General features: G+C 33.2%; 1 protein-coding gene across 1 annotated transcript in view; it reads left to right on the top strand.

Moving 5' to 3' along the window:
• Positions 1 to 17,422, top strand: part of CSMD3 (CUB and Sushi multiple domains 3) — a 1,293,678-nt gene that overhangs the window by 148,006 nt on the left and 1,128,250 nt on the right. The window contains exon 3 of the mRNA XM_012443291.2: positions 5,139 to 5,251. Coding sequence (XP_012298714.2) covers positions 5,139 to 5,251 — 113 coding nt within the window. The remainder of the gene's footprint in view (positions 1 to 5,138; positions 5,252 to 17,422) is intronic.

Genomic DNA, 17,422 nt, shown 5'->3' with positions numbered 1-17,422 from the left:
GTTGCAGAGGTACACACATGGCAATGTGGTTTGCTGCCTCCATCCCCCTATCACCTACATTTGGCATTTCTCCCCATGTTATCCCTCCCCCCGCTGTCCCTCTCTTGGTCCCCAGCAACAGACCTCAGTCTGTGATGCTCCCCTCCCTGTGTCCATGTGTTCTCATTGTTCAAAACCCACCTATGAGTGAGAACATGTGGTGTTTGATTTTCTGTTCTTGTGTCAGTTTGCTGAGAATGATGGTTTCCAGATTCATCCATGTCCCTGCAAAGGACATGAACTCATCCTTTCTTATGGCTGCATAGTATTCCATGGTGTATATGTGCCACATTTTCCTTGTTCAGTCTATTGTCGATGGGCATTTGGGTTGGTTCCAGGTCTTTGCTTTTGTAAACAGTACCACTAAGAACATACATGTGCATGTGTCCTTATAATAGAATAATTTATAATCCTTTGGGTATATACCCAGTAATGGGATTGTTGGGTCAAATGGAATTTCTATTTCTAGGTCCTTGAGGAAGGACCACACTGTCTTCCACAATGGTTAAACTAGTTTACATGCCCACTAACAGTGTAAAAGTGTTCCTATTTCTCCACATCCTCTCCAGCATCTGTTGTCTCCAGATTTTTTAATGATCGCCATTCTAACTAGCGTGAGATGGTATCTCAATGTGGCTTTGATTTGCATTTCTCTCATAATCAGTGATGATGAGAATTTTTTCATGTTTGTTGGCCTCATATATGTCTTCTTTTGAAAAGTGTCTGTTCATATCCTTCACCCACTTTTGGATGGGTTCATTTGTTTTTTTCTTGTAAATTTGTTTTAGTTCTTTGTAAATTCTGGATATCAGCCCTTTGTCAGATGGGTAGATTGCGAAAATTTTTTCCTGTTGGTTGCCAGTTCACTCTAATGATTGTTTATTTTGCTTTACAGAAGCTCTGGAGTTTAATTAGGTCCCAGTTTTCTATTTTGGCTTTTGTTGCCAATGCTTTTGGTGTTTTAGTCATGAAGTCCTTGCCTATGCCTGTGTCCTGAATGGTTTTGTCTAGGTTTTCTTCTAAGGTTTTTATGGTGTTAGGTCTTATGTTTAAGTCTTTAATCCATCTTGAGTTAATTTTAATGTAAGATGTCAGGAAGGGGACCAGTTTCTGCTTTGTGCACACTGCTAATTGGTTTTCCCGACACCATTTATTAAACAGGGAGTGGTTTCCCCATTGCTTGTTTTTGTCAGGTTTGTCAAAGATCAGATGGTTGTAGATGTGTGGCATTGCCTCCGAGGCCTCTATTCTGTTCCATTGATCTATCTCTCTGTTTTGGTACCAGTACCATGCTGTTTTGGTTACCGTAGCTTTGTAATATAGTTTGAAATCAGGTAGTATGATGCCTCCGGCTTTATTCTTTTTGCTTAGGATTGTCTTGGCTATCCAGGCTCTCTTTTGGTTCCATATGAAGTTTAAAGTGTTTTTCTCATTATGTCATTCTTAAGCCTTTTGGTCCTCATAACTTAGCATCCACATATCAGTGAGAATACACAATATTTGGTTTTCTATTCCTGAGTTACTTCTCTTAGAATAATAGTCTCTAGTTTCATCCAGTTCACTGTGAATGCTGGTAATTCACTTCTTTTTATGGCTGAGTAGTATTCCATCATATATATACATACCACAGTTTCTTTATCCACTCGTTGATTGATGGGCATGTGGGTTAAATTCATGATTGTGCAATTATGAATTGTGCTGCTATAAACATGTGTATGCAGGTATCTTTTCAAATAATGACTTGTTTTCCTATGAGTAGATACCCAGGAGTGGGATTGCTGGATCAAATGGCAGTTCGCCTTTTAGTTCTTTAGGGAATTTCCACCCTCTTTTCCATATTTACTGTATTAGTTTATGTTCCCACCAGCAAATAGAAGTGTTCTCTTGTCATTGAATCCACACAAATATCTACTGTTTATTGATTTTTTGATTATGGCCATTTTTTCAAAAGTAAGGTGGTATCACATTGTGGTGATTTGCATTTCCCTAATCACTAGTGATGTTGAGTATTTTGTCACATGTTTGTGGCCTATTTGTATATCTTCTTTTGAGAATTGTCCATTCATGTCCTTAGCTCATTTTTTGAGCTACAAAAAAACAAAAAAATATATAGTACACAGACAACAAAGTGCATGATAATTGCAAGGGTACCTCACATTTCAATACTAACATCAGATGTAAATGGCCTAAATGATCTACTTAAAATATGCAAAACTGCAAAATGATTAAGAACTCACACCACCTATCTACTGCCTTCGAGAGACTCACCTAACACATAAGGACTCATATAAACTAAAATAAAGTGGTGGAAAAAGGCATTTCATGCAAATGGACACCAAAGGCAAACAGGGATAGCTGTTCTTAGACAAAACCAACTTTAATGCAACAGCAGTTAAAAGAGGTAAAGAGAGACATTATATAAAGACAAAAGACCTGTCCAACAAGAAAATATCACAGTCCTAAACATATATGCACCTAACACTGGAGCTCCCAAATTTATAAAACACTTACTAATTGACTTAAGAAATGAGACAGACGGCAACACAGTAATGGTGGGGGACTTCAATACTCCACTGACAGTACTAGACAGGTCATCAAGACAGAAACTCAACAAAGAAACAATGGAGTTAAACTATACCTTGGAACAAGTGGACTTAACAGGTATATACAGAACATTTCATCCAACAACCACAAAATACACATTCTATTAAACAGTGAATGAAACTTTCTCCAACATAGACCATATGATAGTCCATAAAACAAGCCTCAATAAATTTAAGAAAATTGAAATTATATCAAGGACTCTCTCAGGCCACAGTGGAGTAAAACTGGAAATCAGCTCCAAAAAGAATTCTCAAAGCCATGCAAATACATGGAAATTAAATAACCTGCTCCTGAATGAGGATTGGTTCAAAAGCGTAATCAAGATGAAAATTTAAAAATTCTTCAAACTGATAGCAATGATAATACAACCTATCAAAACCTCTGGGATACAGCAAAGGTGTTGCTAAGAGGAAAGTTCATAGCCCTAAATGCCTACATCAAAAAGTGTCACACCTCAAGGAACTAGAGAAAGAAGAACAAACCAAACCCAAAGCCAGTAGAAGAAAGAGCAGAGCAGAACTAAATGAAATAGAAATAAACAACAACAACAAAAAAATACAAGTGATAAATGAAACAATAAGCTGGTCCTTCAAAAGATAAATAAAATTGGTAGACCATTCAGAACATTAACCAAGAAAAGGGAGAGAAAATCCAAATAACCTCACTAAGAAACGAAACAGGAGATATAACAACTGACACAACCGAAATACAAAAGATCATTCAAGGCTCCTATGAACACCTCTATACACATAAACTAGAAAGCTTAGAAGAGATGGATAAATTCCTGGAAAAATACAACCCTCCCAGTTCAAATTAGGCAGAATTAGATACCCTAAACAGACCAATAACAAGCAGCAAGATTGAAATGGTAATTCAAAAATTATTAATAAAAAAATTTCAGGACAAGACAGATTCACAGCAGAATTCTATCAGACATTCAAAGAAGAATCGGTACCAATCCTTTTGACACTATTCCACAAGAAGGAACCCTACATAATTCATTCTGTCAAACCAGCATCATCCTAATATCAAAACCAGGAAAGGACATAACCAAAAAATAAAACTACAGACCGACATCTTTGATGAACATAGGTGCTAACATTCTCAACAAAATATTAGTTAACTGAATCCAACAGCATATCAAAAAGATAATCCACCATGATTAAGTGGCTTTCATACCAGAGATGCAGGGATGGTTTAACATATGCAAGTCAGTAAACGTGATATACCACATAAACAGAATTATAAACAAAAATCACACAATCATCTCAACAGATGAAGAAAAAAAAAAAAAACTTTGACATCTTGAAGCATAGTATCCAAAGGAGAAAAAGAGATGTTTAATAAATATGCACATAAATATAAAATTATAAAATGAAGCCTTATAATTTACCTAATTGGATTCATAACTGAGTTTATTTTTAAATCAATTATGCAACGTATTATAAGAAGAAATAAAACAAGTTACCATAAATCCTCATAATGATACAACTATCATGTGAAAATAACTTAAAGAAATACATTTTCTTCTCCCATTGATTAAAATAAAAAACAAATCTCCCATTACACAAATATGCCATTACATGCTGATTATTTAAACGTAAGTACAGAAACTTAGTTTTTGCTAAAAGTAAACAATTCTTCACAATGTTCTTCTCTATTAATTTGAATAACTTAATGATAAAAGTATTCTAAATATTGCTTAAAATATTAGATTATTTAATACAACTGAGTAAATACAAATTTGAAATTGTATACAAAATAATTTTTAAGTTAATATGTACATTGATAGTTCAAATATTTAATGTTTCTATTTTAGTAATGTCTCAAAGACAATGAAATGCCAAACAGGGTGTTTACTTGATAATAGGAGGCAATAATATAGTTGGATTCTTAGACCTGGCTCTTTGTGAAATTGATCAAGTTGCCTAATTCTTCTTGGTCTCTTGTGTCTTCTAATGTAAGGGTGTAATTTCATATTATACTGTATATAATATGTTATACTATATTATCTCTTCATAGAGGGATTTTTAGTTATAATTACATAAATATTGCATTAACAGGTTCTGAATGTACTCATTTTATACAGTATGAACAGCAGTCTTAGTAACTTAATCACTAGGTTTCACAGGACTTTCATATTCAATTATAGAATAAATTAATATTTATTTATATGCTAAAAAATGTCTATTTCAAAACCCAGAAAAGAATTGTGTATCAGTTGTTCATTCCTATTACAACAAATTGCCACTAACTTAATGGTTTAAACAACACAAATTTGTTAGCTTGCAGTCTGGAGGACTGAAGTCCAAAATGAGTTTAACTGGGCCAAAATCAAGATGTTGTCTGGACTGCATTCCTTCTGGACATTCTAGGACAGAATCTGTTTTATTTGTTGTTGTGGTTGTTGTTGTTTTTAACATGACTTTAATCCTTTTTAAAAACTATTACGTAAAATGATTATGTCTCTAACAATCAATTTCATTTTGTTTTAGGTTAACAGGATTCCATCTGCCACCGCCAGTGACAAGTACCAAATCTGTGTTCTCACTGCGTTTGACCAGTGATTTTGCAGTTAGCGCTCATGGGTTTAAAGTGTATTATGAAGGTAAGTGATGGTAATGGAAAATGAACCACTGCCCTTAATGTAATCAAACAAAATATTTCAAGTAGGAAAGAAGAAACAACATCAAGAGAAATACAATGCATCATGTTATCTCAAATCTTCTCCTGAAATTTATATTATTAATCATTATTGTACAATTAGTGGGCTTTAATATTTCATATCACTATGTGTAAACATAGAAATATCTTTCTATTACTACAGGATTAGGAATTAACAAAAGGAAATTAAATATGAGAATAATAGGACACTAGACCTGATTTGTGTGTCAGGCATCATAGACTCTACCCCAAAGTCCCTTGTGCTGTGCCTCTCTACCAGAAAATAAAATTGTAATCTGTTGTATTTGAGAGTTAGAGTCAGGAGAAAAAGTTCAGAAAGAGACAAGAGTTGACATCTCATCAACTCCCGAAACAGCCATTCCAGAAATAAGAGCAATAATCCCTTAAACCAGGAAGAGGACAACAAAACATCTCTTAAAACTGAAGTTTGTGTTTTTCTTTTTCCTAGAAGTTTGATACATACTAATTTGGCATCAAAACCTGATGCCAAATGATTAGAGGACGTTTATGATCTTTATTTATCACATTTAGTGTGGATACATGTATATATCATTAGGAAAATATTGTTTGATAATAGGATGGTGCTCAGGCTCTACTCAAAGTGTTTAAGGGCACAGAATCTACGTATTTTGCTTTTTAAAAAATGTGGTGGCAAAAATAATTTTGATGGCAAAATAATTTGTTCTTGAAGGTTTCAGATAGAAATCATGGACTTATCATTTCTTACCTATGTGATTTGACAATAAAATTTCCATCTAGTTTAGGAAAGAGTCCTTTTCTTATCCATATGGATAGTATATCAGATTTCAATTCATCTCCCCAAAACCATATTCCAGAATTTATCACATCAGATATAACATTATAATAAGGAGACACTTAAATACCATAGCAAGGGCAATTGATTTCTAAACCATATAGTAATTCAAAATACATTTTGTTTAAGGAGAACACTAGGAAACAATCACATGTTAAATAGAAGTGTTTCAGTACAAATATTAACATTTTTCATGTACGGGAATGTTTTAAAGTAAACACTAATTCTAGTACTATATTTCTCACTAGAAAAAATATCCTCTGGCAAACAATTTAGTAAAAATACTTTCTCTGTTTTATATCCTAAATAATGTCAGATAGCAGCAGTTTTGAACATTATTTTCTCCCTAATACATTTCTGAACCGTCTTTTGTCTAGCAAGGGAGGATAAATTCCGAGACTTAATTTCCTCCATTGTGATAGTAATAATCATTATTTTTCTAAGAAGCTCTCACAATAGCTGAATATTTTTTTTTATCTTGGCAACTTAATTCATAGTTTAAAACACTATAACCACACAGATTTAATTTTAAGGTGTAATTTTGGCAATACTGAAGAACAAGTTAGGAATGCAATTATTTTCTACTAAGGGTTCTTAGTAGAAAATTTGTATTCTGTTCATCAAAATATAAATATATTTTAAGATGAGTTTATTCTTTCAGGAAGTACTAAGTATATTGAAAATGTACTTGTGAATTATGAGGTTGGCATGTTTTTTGGTTTGGCTGTCAGGTTTCATGATTATACTCAAAAACATTTTCATAGCTCCCAATTGTTTCTACATATACCACATTAAATTTCTGTCCATCTTTTTTGCTTAAGGAAAAATAGATTTATATATTTTTGATGTTTAAATGTATGCTTGGTATGTGCTGACTTAAAGTATAGGATACTTGACATTCAGATAGTACTGAAGGATTGGTTATCATGCTGCAGAGTCTTCAGGTATTGATTCATAGTATCTTGTACGATGCATATTAGTTTTCAAGTTAAGATCTTAAAAACATAAAAAATATTTTATCTCAGTTTTATAACCGAAAAGTCTAAGTGGTCTTTTCTGGTTTCTCTGCTCAGAGTCTCACACAGCTAAAATAAAAATTTCAGTGCGCTGGGTTTGTATCCAAAGATTTTGGGAAAAATCTACTTCTTAGCTTTTTCTGGTTGTTAGCAAGATCCAGTTTCTCAAGGTTGTAGGAACACGATCCCTGTTTCCTTCTGGCTGTCAGTTAAGGGCTGCCCACGGCTCCTAAGGGTTTCTCTCCTCTCCATTTAGAGTCCTCATACCTTAGAGCTAGCAACTGGTAAAAAGAATACTCCTTACTTTGGGACTCTTATTTCCCCTTTGATGCATCTGTGTGCTACTTTCTCCCTCCACACATCTCATACTCCAGGTGAAGAAATTTCTCAGCTTTTAAAGTCCGTGTGATTGCTTGGGCCCATCTGGATAATGGTTCATAATCTCCCCATCATAAAATTATTAATCTTAATCATATCTTCAAAATCCTTTTGGCCATGTAACATGACATGTGTGCAAGTTCCAGAGAACATTTTCAGGGAGGTAGAGTGGCATTATTTGGCCTACCATTCCATGCATAAGTCTATGTAACATGTTCCAGAGGGAGTAGCTGCTAGCATTTCTATATTTAACTGTAGCCAATGATACTGGTAGGGCCAACTGGCATATTGTGAAGCTCATAAATCTTATCTTGGAATTGCAAAACCTGTCTCCCACTACCCTTCATTTGGATGCAGTTTTTTGTTCTGCAATTACCTCAGACTACAACTCTGGTCCTGTGCATATACAGTAAAATAGATCTACTACCTGGACAACTTCTTAAGTTTTATCCCTGTATTTTAAATTTTAATTTAATTTTAATATTTTTGAGATAGGAGTCTCACTATGTTGCTATGGCTTGTCCCTAATCCCTGGCTACTAGTGATTTTCCTGTCTCTGTCTCTCAAAGCACTGGGGTTACAAGCATGAGCCACTGCTCCTGGCCTCTTACCTGTATTTTAAAAAATACTTTTCAAGATAATCCTAATGTCTGAGAATCATTTCTTTTCATTCATCCTCCTCTATACAATCATTTACTATTTTTGAAAAAAGAATCCTAAGACTTTGTCCTTGTATATTAGTATTTATGAGATCTGTATTTATTACTGTTATTCATTGATCTGTGTTTCTCAAACTGTCAACACTGAACCATATGCATCAGCTTTATCTGGAGATTGTAATAAAATCTAGAATTCTTGACTCCACTTACACATCCTGAGTCAGAATATGCCGTGGGGCTCCAGAATATGCATTGTAATAAGAGACGCACTGATTTTTATGGCTGCTGAGACTGTAAATTCTATCTTTCTCTGCCTGGAAAGAGGACTAAACCAGACCAAACAAATCTGGTGTACAAATAAAGACAGAAAGATATTTGTTGAATTGGTATATTGCCTAGAAACTTACTCTGGAGAAGATATTTAATATATCTAAACATCATTGTCTTCATCTGCAAAACTGAGGTAATAATTCTCCCTACTTCATAGTGTTGTGAGAAAGAAAATAACATATAGAGAGTGCCTAGAGTAGGATCTAACATATAACACTCTATACATATTAATTACAGTATTGATAACATCATGATGGTGATTAAAAGAGTACTTTATGCATGAGCATTTCAATTGTGTGGAGATATACAATATATTTACACAAATTTCTATAATAGAGTTAATACGCTTTTTTGAAAAGGCTATTCATTTTTATGGTCTGTTGTTTTAGCAAGAGCTATTGAAATAATCCCCCTTTCTCTTTCTTTCTCTTTCTTTCTTTCTTTCCTTCCTTTCTTTGTTTGTTTCTTTCTTTCTTTCTTTTTCTCTGTGTGTGTGTGTGTGTGTGTGTATGTGTGTGTGTGTATGTGTCTGTTTATGTGTAACTGAATGAGATTAATGACTTAATGTTATAAATATATATATTTTTAAAAATTATTATGTGAGTAAAGGTCCTGTCGATCATGTTTATTAGAAGTTTATCTTTGAAAGCATCAAATTACTTCAGCTTCTGTTTTCTTTTTTTTAGGTTTAGGAGTTATTTTCAACTACTAAGTTTTAAAAATCTAAGTGGCAGTATCATGAAATTTAATGGAGAGCTTACAATTTAGAATCAAGTCAATTATGCATCTGGCAAAACAGCTGGATTTTAGCAAGAAAAATTATGCTATAAAATTCCATTTATTAAACAGTTTGCTAGCAATAAATTTAGGTTAGAGTCATAAAAATGCTAATGGATCTTCATGGTTAAATACTTCTAAGAATAAACAAGAGATGCTATATTTCAAAAAACAGAATACCAGGAAATTTCATACCTGCAAAGACCTTGTCCTTTGTCTTTTGGTCAAATTTAAATCTTTTGTCTTTAAAGGCCCATAAAGTCAACCTACTTAGTCTGGACACACCCTAATCCTCAACTTTCTTTCTAGGTAAATCATGAATGTCTCTCTACCTTCTAAGTAGTTGTAAATGTTCAAAATCGTAATCTAGAGAATAACATAAATCAGTCTACTATTTAAATGTAATCTTCAGAATAAAGAAACAAACTATTATAATGAATATTCAGATTTGGCAGGATATACAAAATAGTTTATTAAATTTCTAGTTGCCTTACATATACTATATTATCCAGGAAGATATAAATTGCTTTTAGAGTATTCACAAGAAATTTTCAACAGTATTAACAATACTATAAATGCTTTTAGACATTAAACAGTAACATTTTATCCACATCCATTTTAGCTTTGTGTAGCATATACAACTTTTACAACTACCTATCTCTACAGCCTTGCTTCTAGCCAAGGTTGCTTCAATTTATGAAACAGTTGAATTAACACTATTAATGCATATCGCAGTTTTATTAATACATATACTATACTATTTGAATTACCCAATCATAACCCAGTCTATTTATTTTTCTGCTTAGAATACCCTTCACACACTTCATTTATTGGCTCATACACTTATCCTTCCAGACATTATGCAGGTCTTGGTCATGTTCAGAAAATCATAGATGGAGTCCAGGATTGGGCTCAATGCTGAATGCTCTTTCTCGGTATGCTCAGATGTGTCCACACCTTGTCTCAATTAAACAATTCTGTTATGCATATGAAAATGATAAATTATAGCACTTGACACAAATTACACATTTAGAAACCTGTATAAAAAAATCATTTTGGATTTTTCAGTCACAATAGACTGTGAGGAGCTTGCAGGAATAGAGTATCTTTTACCCCTGATTTCAACATAGTCCTCGTATGCTCCAAGCACTTAATAAATGTTTGTTAAACTCAGCTGATATAAAAATTATCTAACAAAATATTTGATTAGTAATGAGGAATGGTTTAATACATCTCCCACTTTAAGGAATTAAAACTCTAGTAAATGTGTTTGTGTTAAAAGGCAGACATGAGCTATATTTAATCACTTAGAATTTGTGATATTCATACATATTTACATTAAATAATTTAAGGTTTAGGAAAACAGCCTTTTATTTTTAAAAAATTAAAATAAATGAAATTATTTATAATTTTAATAAATATTTCTTTGCTTACAAATATTTACTTTCTTAGGTTAAATAGTTACTTTTTGAAGCATTTCAGAAATAAAACTTGCCTATATAGCACCAAAAGTAAAACAAGTTGAAAATGAAAAATTGCTTAAGGTAGTGATATATGACCTATATAAGCTTTGTACTTCATATGAAAATGATGGGATGGCAAAAAAGCTTTTATTTTATTGTCGAGAGATACAGTGATCAACCTTAGTATGCAATCCTATTTCACAATGAATTTTCTTCTTACATATATATTGTTAAATGTGTTATGCTTGTCAGCTGCTATAATTTATCATTTCGATATGCATCCAAGAATGAAGTTTGATAGAGTGATTATTTAAGATTCTAATCATATGCCAAAGATATTTTGCTATTTTTCACTCAAAGCCCATACAGAGTAATAGTTGTTATAATTGACAGTGCACAAATAGTGGTATAACTATGAGCTTGGTTTAGAAATTAACACGTGAATTTAATTTCCCCCTTCCCAAAATATAGTAAACTGATAAAAATTATTTTTTATTTATTTTTATTTATTTTTTATTTTTTTGCATTTTAAGTTTTGGGGTACATGAGAAGAACATGCAAGATTGTTGCATAGGTGCATACCTGGCAGTGTGATTTGCTGCCTTCCTCCCCCTCACCCATATCTGGCATTTCTCCCCATGCTCTCTCTCCCCAACTCCCCACCCCCCGCTGTCCCTCCCCTTTTTCCCCCCAATAGACCCCAGTGTGTAGTGCTCCCCTCCCTGTGTCCATGTGTTCTCATTGTTCAACACCCGCCTGTGAGTGAGAACATGTGGTGTTTGATTTTGTGTTCTTGTGTCAGTTTGCTGAGAATGATGGTTTCCATATTCATCCATGTCCCTACAAAGGACACGAACTCATCGTTTTTGATGGCTGCATAATATTCAATGGTGTATATGTGCCACATTTTCCCTGTCCAGTCTATCATCGATGGGCATTTGGGTTGGTTCCAGGTCTTTGCTATTGTAAACTGTGCTGCAATGAATATTTGTGTGCATGTGTCCTTATGGTAGAATGATTTATAATCCTTTGGATATATACCCAGTAATGGGATTGCTGGGTCAAATGGAATTTCTATTTCTAGGTCCTTGAGGAATTGCCACACTGTCTTCCATAATGGCTGAACTAATTTACACTCCCACCAACGGTGTAAAAGTGTTCCTATTTCTCCACATCCTCTCCAGCATCTGTTGTCTCCAGATTTTTTAATGATCGCTATTCTGACTGGCATGAGACGGTATCTCAATGTAGTTTTGATTGCTTAATGCTAAACATTGTGATATATGGTAAAAGATTAAACTCTAAATGAGTTCTTTCTTGTTAAGATACTTATTCTCTTTACTGTATCATTTTTTAGTATCAGAACAAAGAACTAAAATAAAAGGTACAATCAAATATTTCAATAGCAATAATAAGCAATCTCAATCATTTTAATTTGGTGGCTTTATACTATACTGTGCTAGATTAAATTTTTGACATGAAAAAATAATAGCATCAAAATCCATTTTCTCAGTACTTGAAATAACAATTACCAGCTTTAACATTTATTTTAGTTATTAATCTGGTCTCACAAAGAACAAGATAGTTTATCAAATGCATTCAATATACAAAAAAAATTATAATTTCTTACACAGTATCAGGTTGATTTTATCTAGAATATTATTCAGATTTTATATATTCTTTTAATCATATATGTTCAAGTTAACTTTAATATTAACAAGTGTGAGAAATTGCTATCAAAATTCTGATTAATAGAACACCAGAAAAAAGAAGGGCCCAAAAGTATGTTTTGCATTTGGTCATAGGTTGAGAGGGAGTATAATTTTAGCTCTTGCAAAGTCATGGTAACAGGCTAAATAAATGGGAAATAGATGATGTAAAATTTAAAGGAATGCAAGAAGCTGAGCAATATTGGTTAATAATACATTTTGAAAGATATGAGGTTTTCTTTTGTCAGGAAATGTGAATTGACATCAAAGCACTAGTTGTGAGACTTTAGAAATATTCAGAAAAGTAAATGTTGATTATTGTTCTTTTTATTTAATGATTACAGTAATGATAATATTTCCAAGTATGTAGTAAAAATAATTGACCTTTCTTCTAAACAGTTATCTTTATATTCATTTACATTTATAGTAATTTCTTTGACTACCTGTCATCTTTGAAGGTAGCTATCAATATTTATGGTTCTTTCACTGTACTTTCAGTTGAAAACATTATTTCACATGTTACAAAGAAATCTCTGACAGTGTGTTCTTTTGGTCATAACTGCCAAGCACAAGTCTTCACTCACTATGCTTTATACAATATTACATTGTGCCTTTCCATGTAGACAGATGATAACAAATATTAAACATTTATTTAAATATTCCTATGATATTAAGCACTTAATTTCATAGGAAAATACTCCTATAAATATTTAAAATGAAATGCTTAATTAAATTAAATTTAAATTTAATTAAATCAATAAAATTAAGTGCTTAATTTCATAGGAATATTTAAATAAATGTTTTAAAAAAATGATCACACTCATCTATATTGGTTTAATATTGCTGCATAATAAATGACCAAAATTTAGAGAATTAATACGACAGAAGTTTATAATCTCATAGTATTGTAAGTTAGAAGTCTGAACTTCAGTCAGTTTGGTTTTCAGCTCAGGTCTTAAAAGGCTTCAATCCAGGCATTGATAGCTTTGTGATTCATGTCTAAAGCTCAATGTCCTCTTTCAACTACACTGATTGCTGATAGAATTTATTTTTTTTTTACAATTGTAAGATTGTAAGATGGCCACATTTTAATATAAGTTCGTCTTCTAAATATGTCTTTCTTCTTTGTGAGACATATATGGTAATAGAAGAACCACAAAAATGCTAACAAAGTGTCAAAAGGCATAACCTTCAATGCTGGCTTTATCATTCAGATACCTTAAGTTCTTTATAATGTAAAGTAGGAAATATAATAATGATTCTACAAGGTTGTTTTGAGGATAAGGGGAACAAATGATATAACATCCACAGAACAATACTTGATATGTAAGTCGCATTTCATATATGTTAGTATCTTTTCTGTTCTACCATACATTTTAGATATAATGAATATATCTATGTATATTATAATGTTTGGAGGTGTCTTTCAATCTCCATTTTATCAAAAGGAAAAATATTCCAGTATTTGTTTTATATTTTTAGAGGGTTGTTGAAATAAGAACATGTATTTAGACTGCAGAATTTAAAAAGTAGCACCCTTAACTGGGGCTTCCCAGAAATCAGTGTTGCCAATGAGGGAAATCATTTTCCGCTTGAACCAAGGAAGAAGTGACAGTTAGCACACCTGCACTCACACACACACAGTCCTCTTCCAGTTGCAAAATTAAACACTCACAAAAGCTAAGGGAAGTAATTCACTGAAAACTTGCAAATTTGAGATAACAGGTCAATGCTAGAGAGAGATGAATTGATTTAAAAAGAGGGCACAATAGAAGAATGACAAGGCTTACATAGAAATTAATCAAAAAATACTTGCTAATTAGAGTCCCTTAAGTAATTGCACAAACAAAAATTCATAAGACCTTTATTGATAATTATGAGGTCCCTAAAGCAAACAAACATTTTGTACACACATTGTGGCCATAATATTTGATACCTAGAACCAAAAGTAATACTTCGTTATAAATTATAACAGATTATTATTTTGGTAAGCTTAATTAAATATCATGTTTTCTTCCATACTGACAAAGAAATAGACACTATGGATCAATTTGCATTTATTTCATAGCTTTGTCAAGAACTTGACCTATTTATATATACTTCACTTATTGTCAAAAACTGTAAAAATTCAGAGATTTTTCATTCGACTTTAAAGACACATGTACATGTATATTTATTGCTGCACTATTTACAAAGCAAAGACTTGGAACCAATCTAAATGCCCATCAATGATAGACTCATAAAGAAAAATGTGGCACATATACACCATGGAATACTATGCAGCCACAAAAAATAATGAATTCATGTCCTTTGCAGGGACATGGATGAAGTAGGAAGCCATCATTCTCAGCAAACTAACACTAACAGAAAACCAAATACTACATGTTCTCACTTATAAATTGGAGTTAAACAATGAGAACACATCAACACAGGGAGAGGAACATCACACACTGGGGCTTGTTGAGGGGTTGGAGGCAAGGGGAGGGAGACATTAGGACAAATACCTAACGCATGCAGGGCTTTAAACCCAGATGACGAGTTGATAGGTGCAGCAAATTACCATGGCGTATGTATACCTATGCAAAAAACCTTCTGCACATGTATCCCAAACTTTACTTTAAGTATAATCATTACCACTTAATAATTCTCACATTATTCTTCCTCTCTTCAGACTTTAAAACATTCTATATTTGTTATCACTCCTTCTTTTTTTTTAAGAAAAAAAAAAGCAAAGAAAAGATTTAGAGATTTTATCTTTCTTGAGAGTTAATAAGCTAATCTGCCACAGTTTAATGGCAGAATACACATATGTAATTTCAAAAGCAGAATATACAAAACTGAGTCAAGGATAAAATACTTTTTAATATACATCAATAGAAATAGCCAGAGTATCAAATCTGTTTCGGTTCACAGAGTTTCAATTTCCACAAAGTAATCAGTAAAGAGCTGGTGATATCCCCACACATCGTGACTTTTTACAGGAGAGGAACTCCAAGAACTGGAGTTTGTTATATTTGTGAAGGTTTGATAATGAACAACTGAACACACAATGTTGCCATTTATCAAGAAAAACATGGGGATCAGACAACTTGGAATTCAGGAATGGTACTAGATTGGAAAACAAGGTAGGTAGTTATAGTAAGTTGACTACAAAACATGCCACCATTTCTTCATTACGTCCTGCCTGCATTAGTCCATTCTCATGCTGCTATAAGAACATACCCAAGACTGGGTAATTTATAAAGGAAAGAGGTTTATTGACTCACAGTTCCACAGGGATGGAGAGGCCTCTGGAAACTTAAAATCGTGGTGGAAGGGGAAGTAAATGTGTCTTTCACTATGCAGCAGAAGAAAGAATGAGGACTGAGCAAAGGGCAAAATCCCTTATAAAAACATCAGATCTGGTGGTGAGAACTTACTATCATGAGAATAGCATGGGAGAAACCTCCCTCATAATTAGATCGCCTCCCACTGGGTCCTTACCACCACACATGGGGATTATGGAAACTACAATTCAAGATAAGATTTGGGTGGGGACACAGCCAAACCATATCACTGCTCTTACACGACCCTTGAGTATAATCATTACCACTTAATAATTCTCACATTATTCTTCCTCTCTTCAGACTTTAAAACATTCTATATTTGTTATCACTCCTTCAAGCATTTTCATGGCTTTCCCTCCCAGGATGCCCCATTTTTCATTTATTTTATCCTAATATTATCTTTATTCTTTAAATTCCCTGTGTAAGTCCTCCAGCTTTTGACTTCTGGATATTAGAATGTCATAGTGTTCAGTTTCAGCTCTCATCTCTACCTACACTCATGTTCTACATGGGGCAATCTACACCAGTGTCTAAAATAATTATAGATACTCTGAGTACATCTTTCATTTAGCTATCTCCATGGGACATAGAAAATCTCAGAGTCATTCAAAATAAGTTCTTATTGTTCAAGCCTCTGAGGGGATTGCCTCTATTATTCTGATGATCTTGGTTGGACTCACTCATTTTTCTGCCTATGGGCTAATCCACTTGGCCTCTTATAGGACAATATCTCATCTAATAGCACAATTATTTTAAGCACAAACATGGGAAAATGAAAATGCACACTTTATCAAGTTTTGGTTGATTTTTACTAAAATCTCATTGGCTCAAGCAAGTCACAAACAAGAGAAGGATGAGCTCACAAGAGCATGACGAAGTTACATGGCCAAAGGCATGTATAAAGACAGGATGGAATGAAGAAACTGTGGCATTTTTTGCAATCAACTTGCTATAACTATCTACCTTATTTTCAAATTTGAGTTCCAAATAGTCTCATTTCCATGTTTTTCTCAGTAAATGGCAGCATCATGTGTTCAATTATTCATATTCAAAAACATTGGGATCTTCTTTTGTTCTAACAACTTACATCCAATTCATCAGAAAATAATAAATTAAAATATGTTTTTAATCTTACCACTTCTTTACTACTAACACTCTACCTCTAGCTACTATCATCTCATCCCTGGACCAAACTAGACTACTACACTAGACTTCTAACAAGTTCCCTAGCTTTGTCTCTTGCCTTTTTACTCCTGAATATTCTATAATAATAGTCATCTCTTAACTCTTCCATACTCAAAACCGTTCTATGACTCTGCTCCTTAAATTCTTTGAGACATGTGCTTATTTAAATATTTACTCTTTCATCTCCAGGATGGGACACTTTTTCTTCCAGTCCAAAATGGGATAGAGCAATAATGTATGTGTTCCAACCAGCAGAAGAGACGAAGGGAAAAAGGATAGGACACATACTTTTCTAAGGAAGATTCCTAGAAGCTGTGTTATGACACTTCTACTTATATTCAATTGGCCAGACTATAGCCATCTGAAACTTGGTTACACTGGGGACTGGGGAATGCAGTCTTTATTTTGAATGTTTATATGTCCTGCCAAACAATCTA

Source organism: Aotus nancymaae, unplaced genomic scaffold (assembly GCF_030222135.1).
Source record: "Aotus nancymaae isolate 86718 unplaced genomic scaffold, 86718_ANA_hifiasm-v0.15.2.pri h1tg000036l, whole genome shotgun sequence".
Classification (NCBI taxonomy): Eukaryota; Metazoa; Chordata; class Mammalia; order Primates; family Aotidae; genus Aotus; species Aotus nancymaae.
Note: the sequence above shows the minus strand (reverse complement) of the source record. Positions and strands in the feature narration are given on the sequence as shown.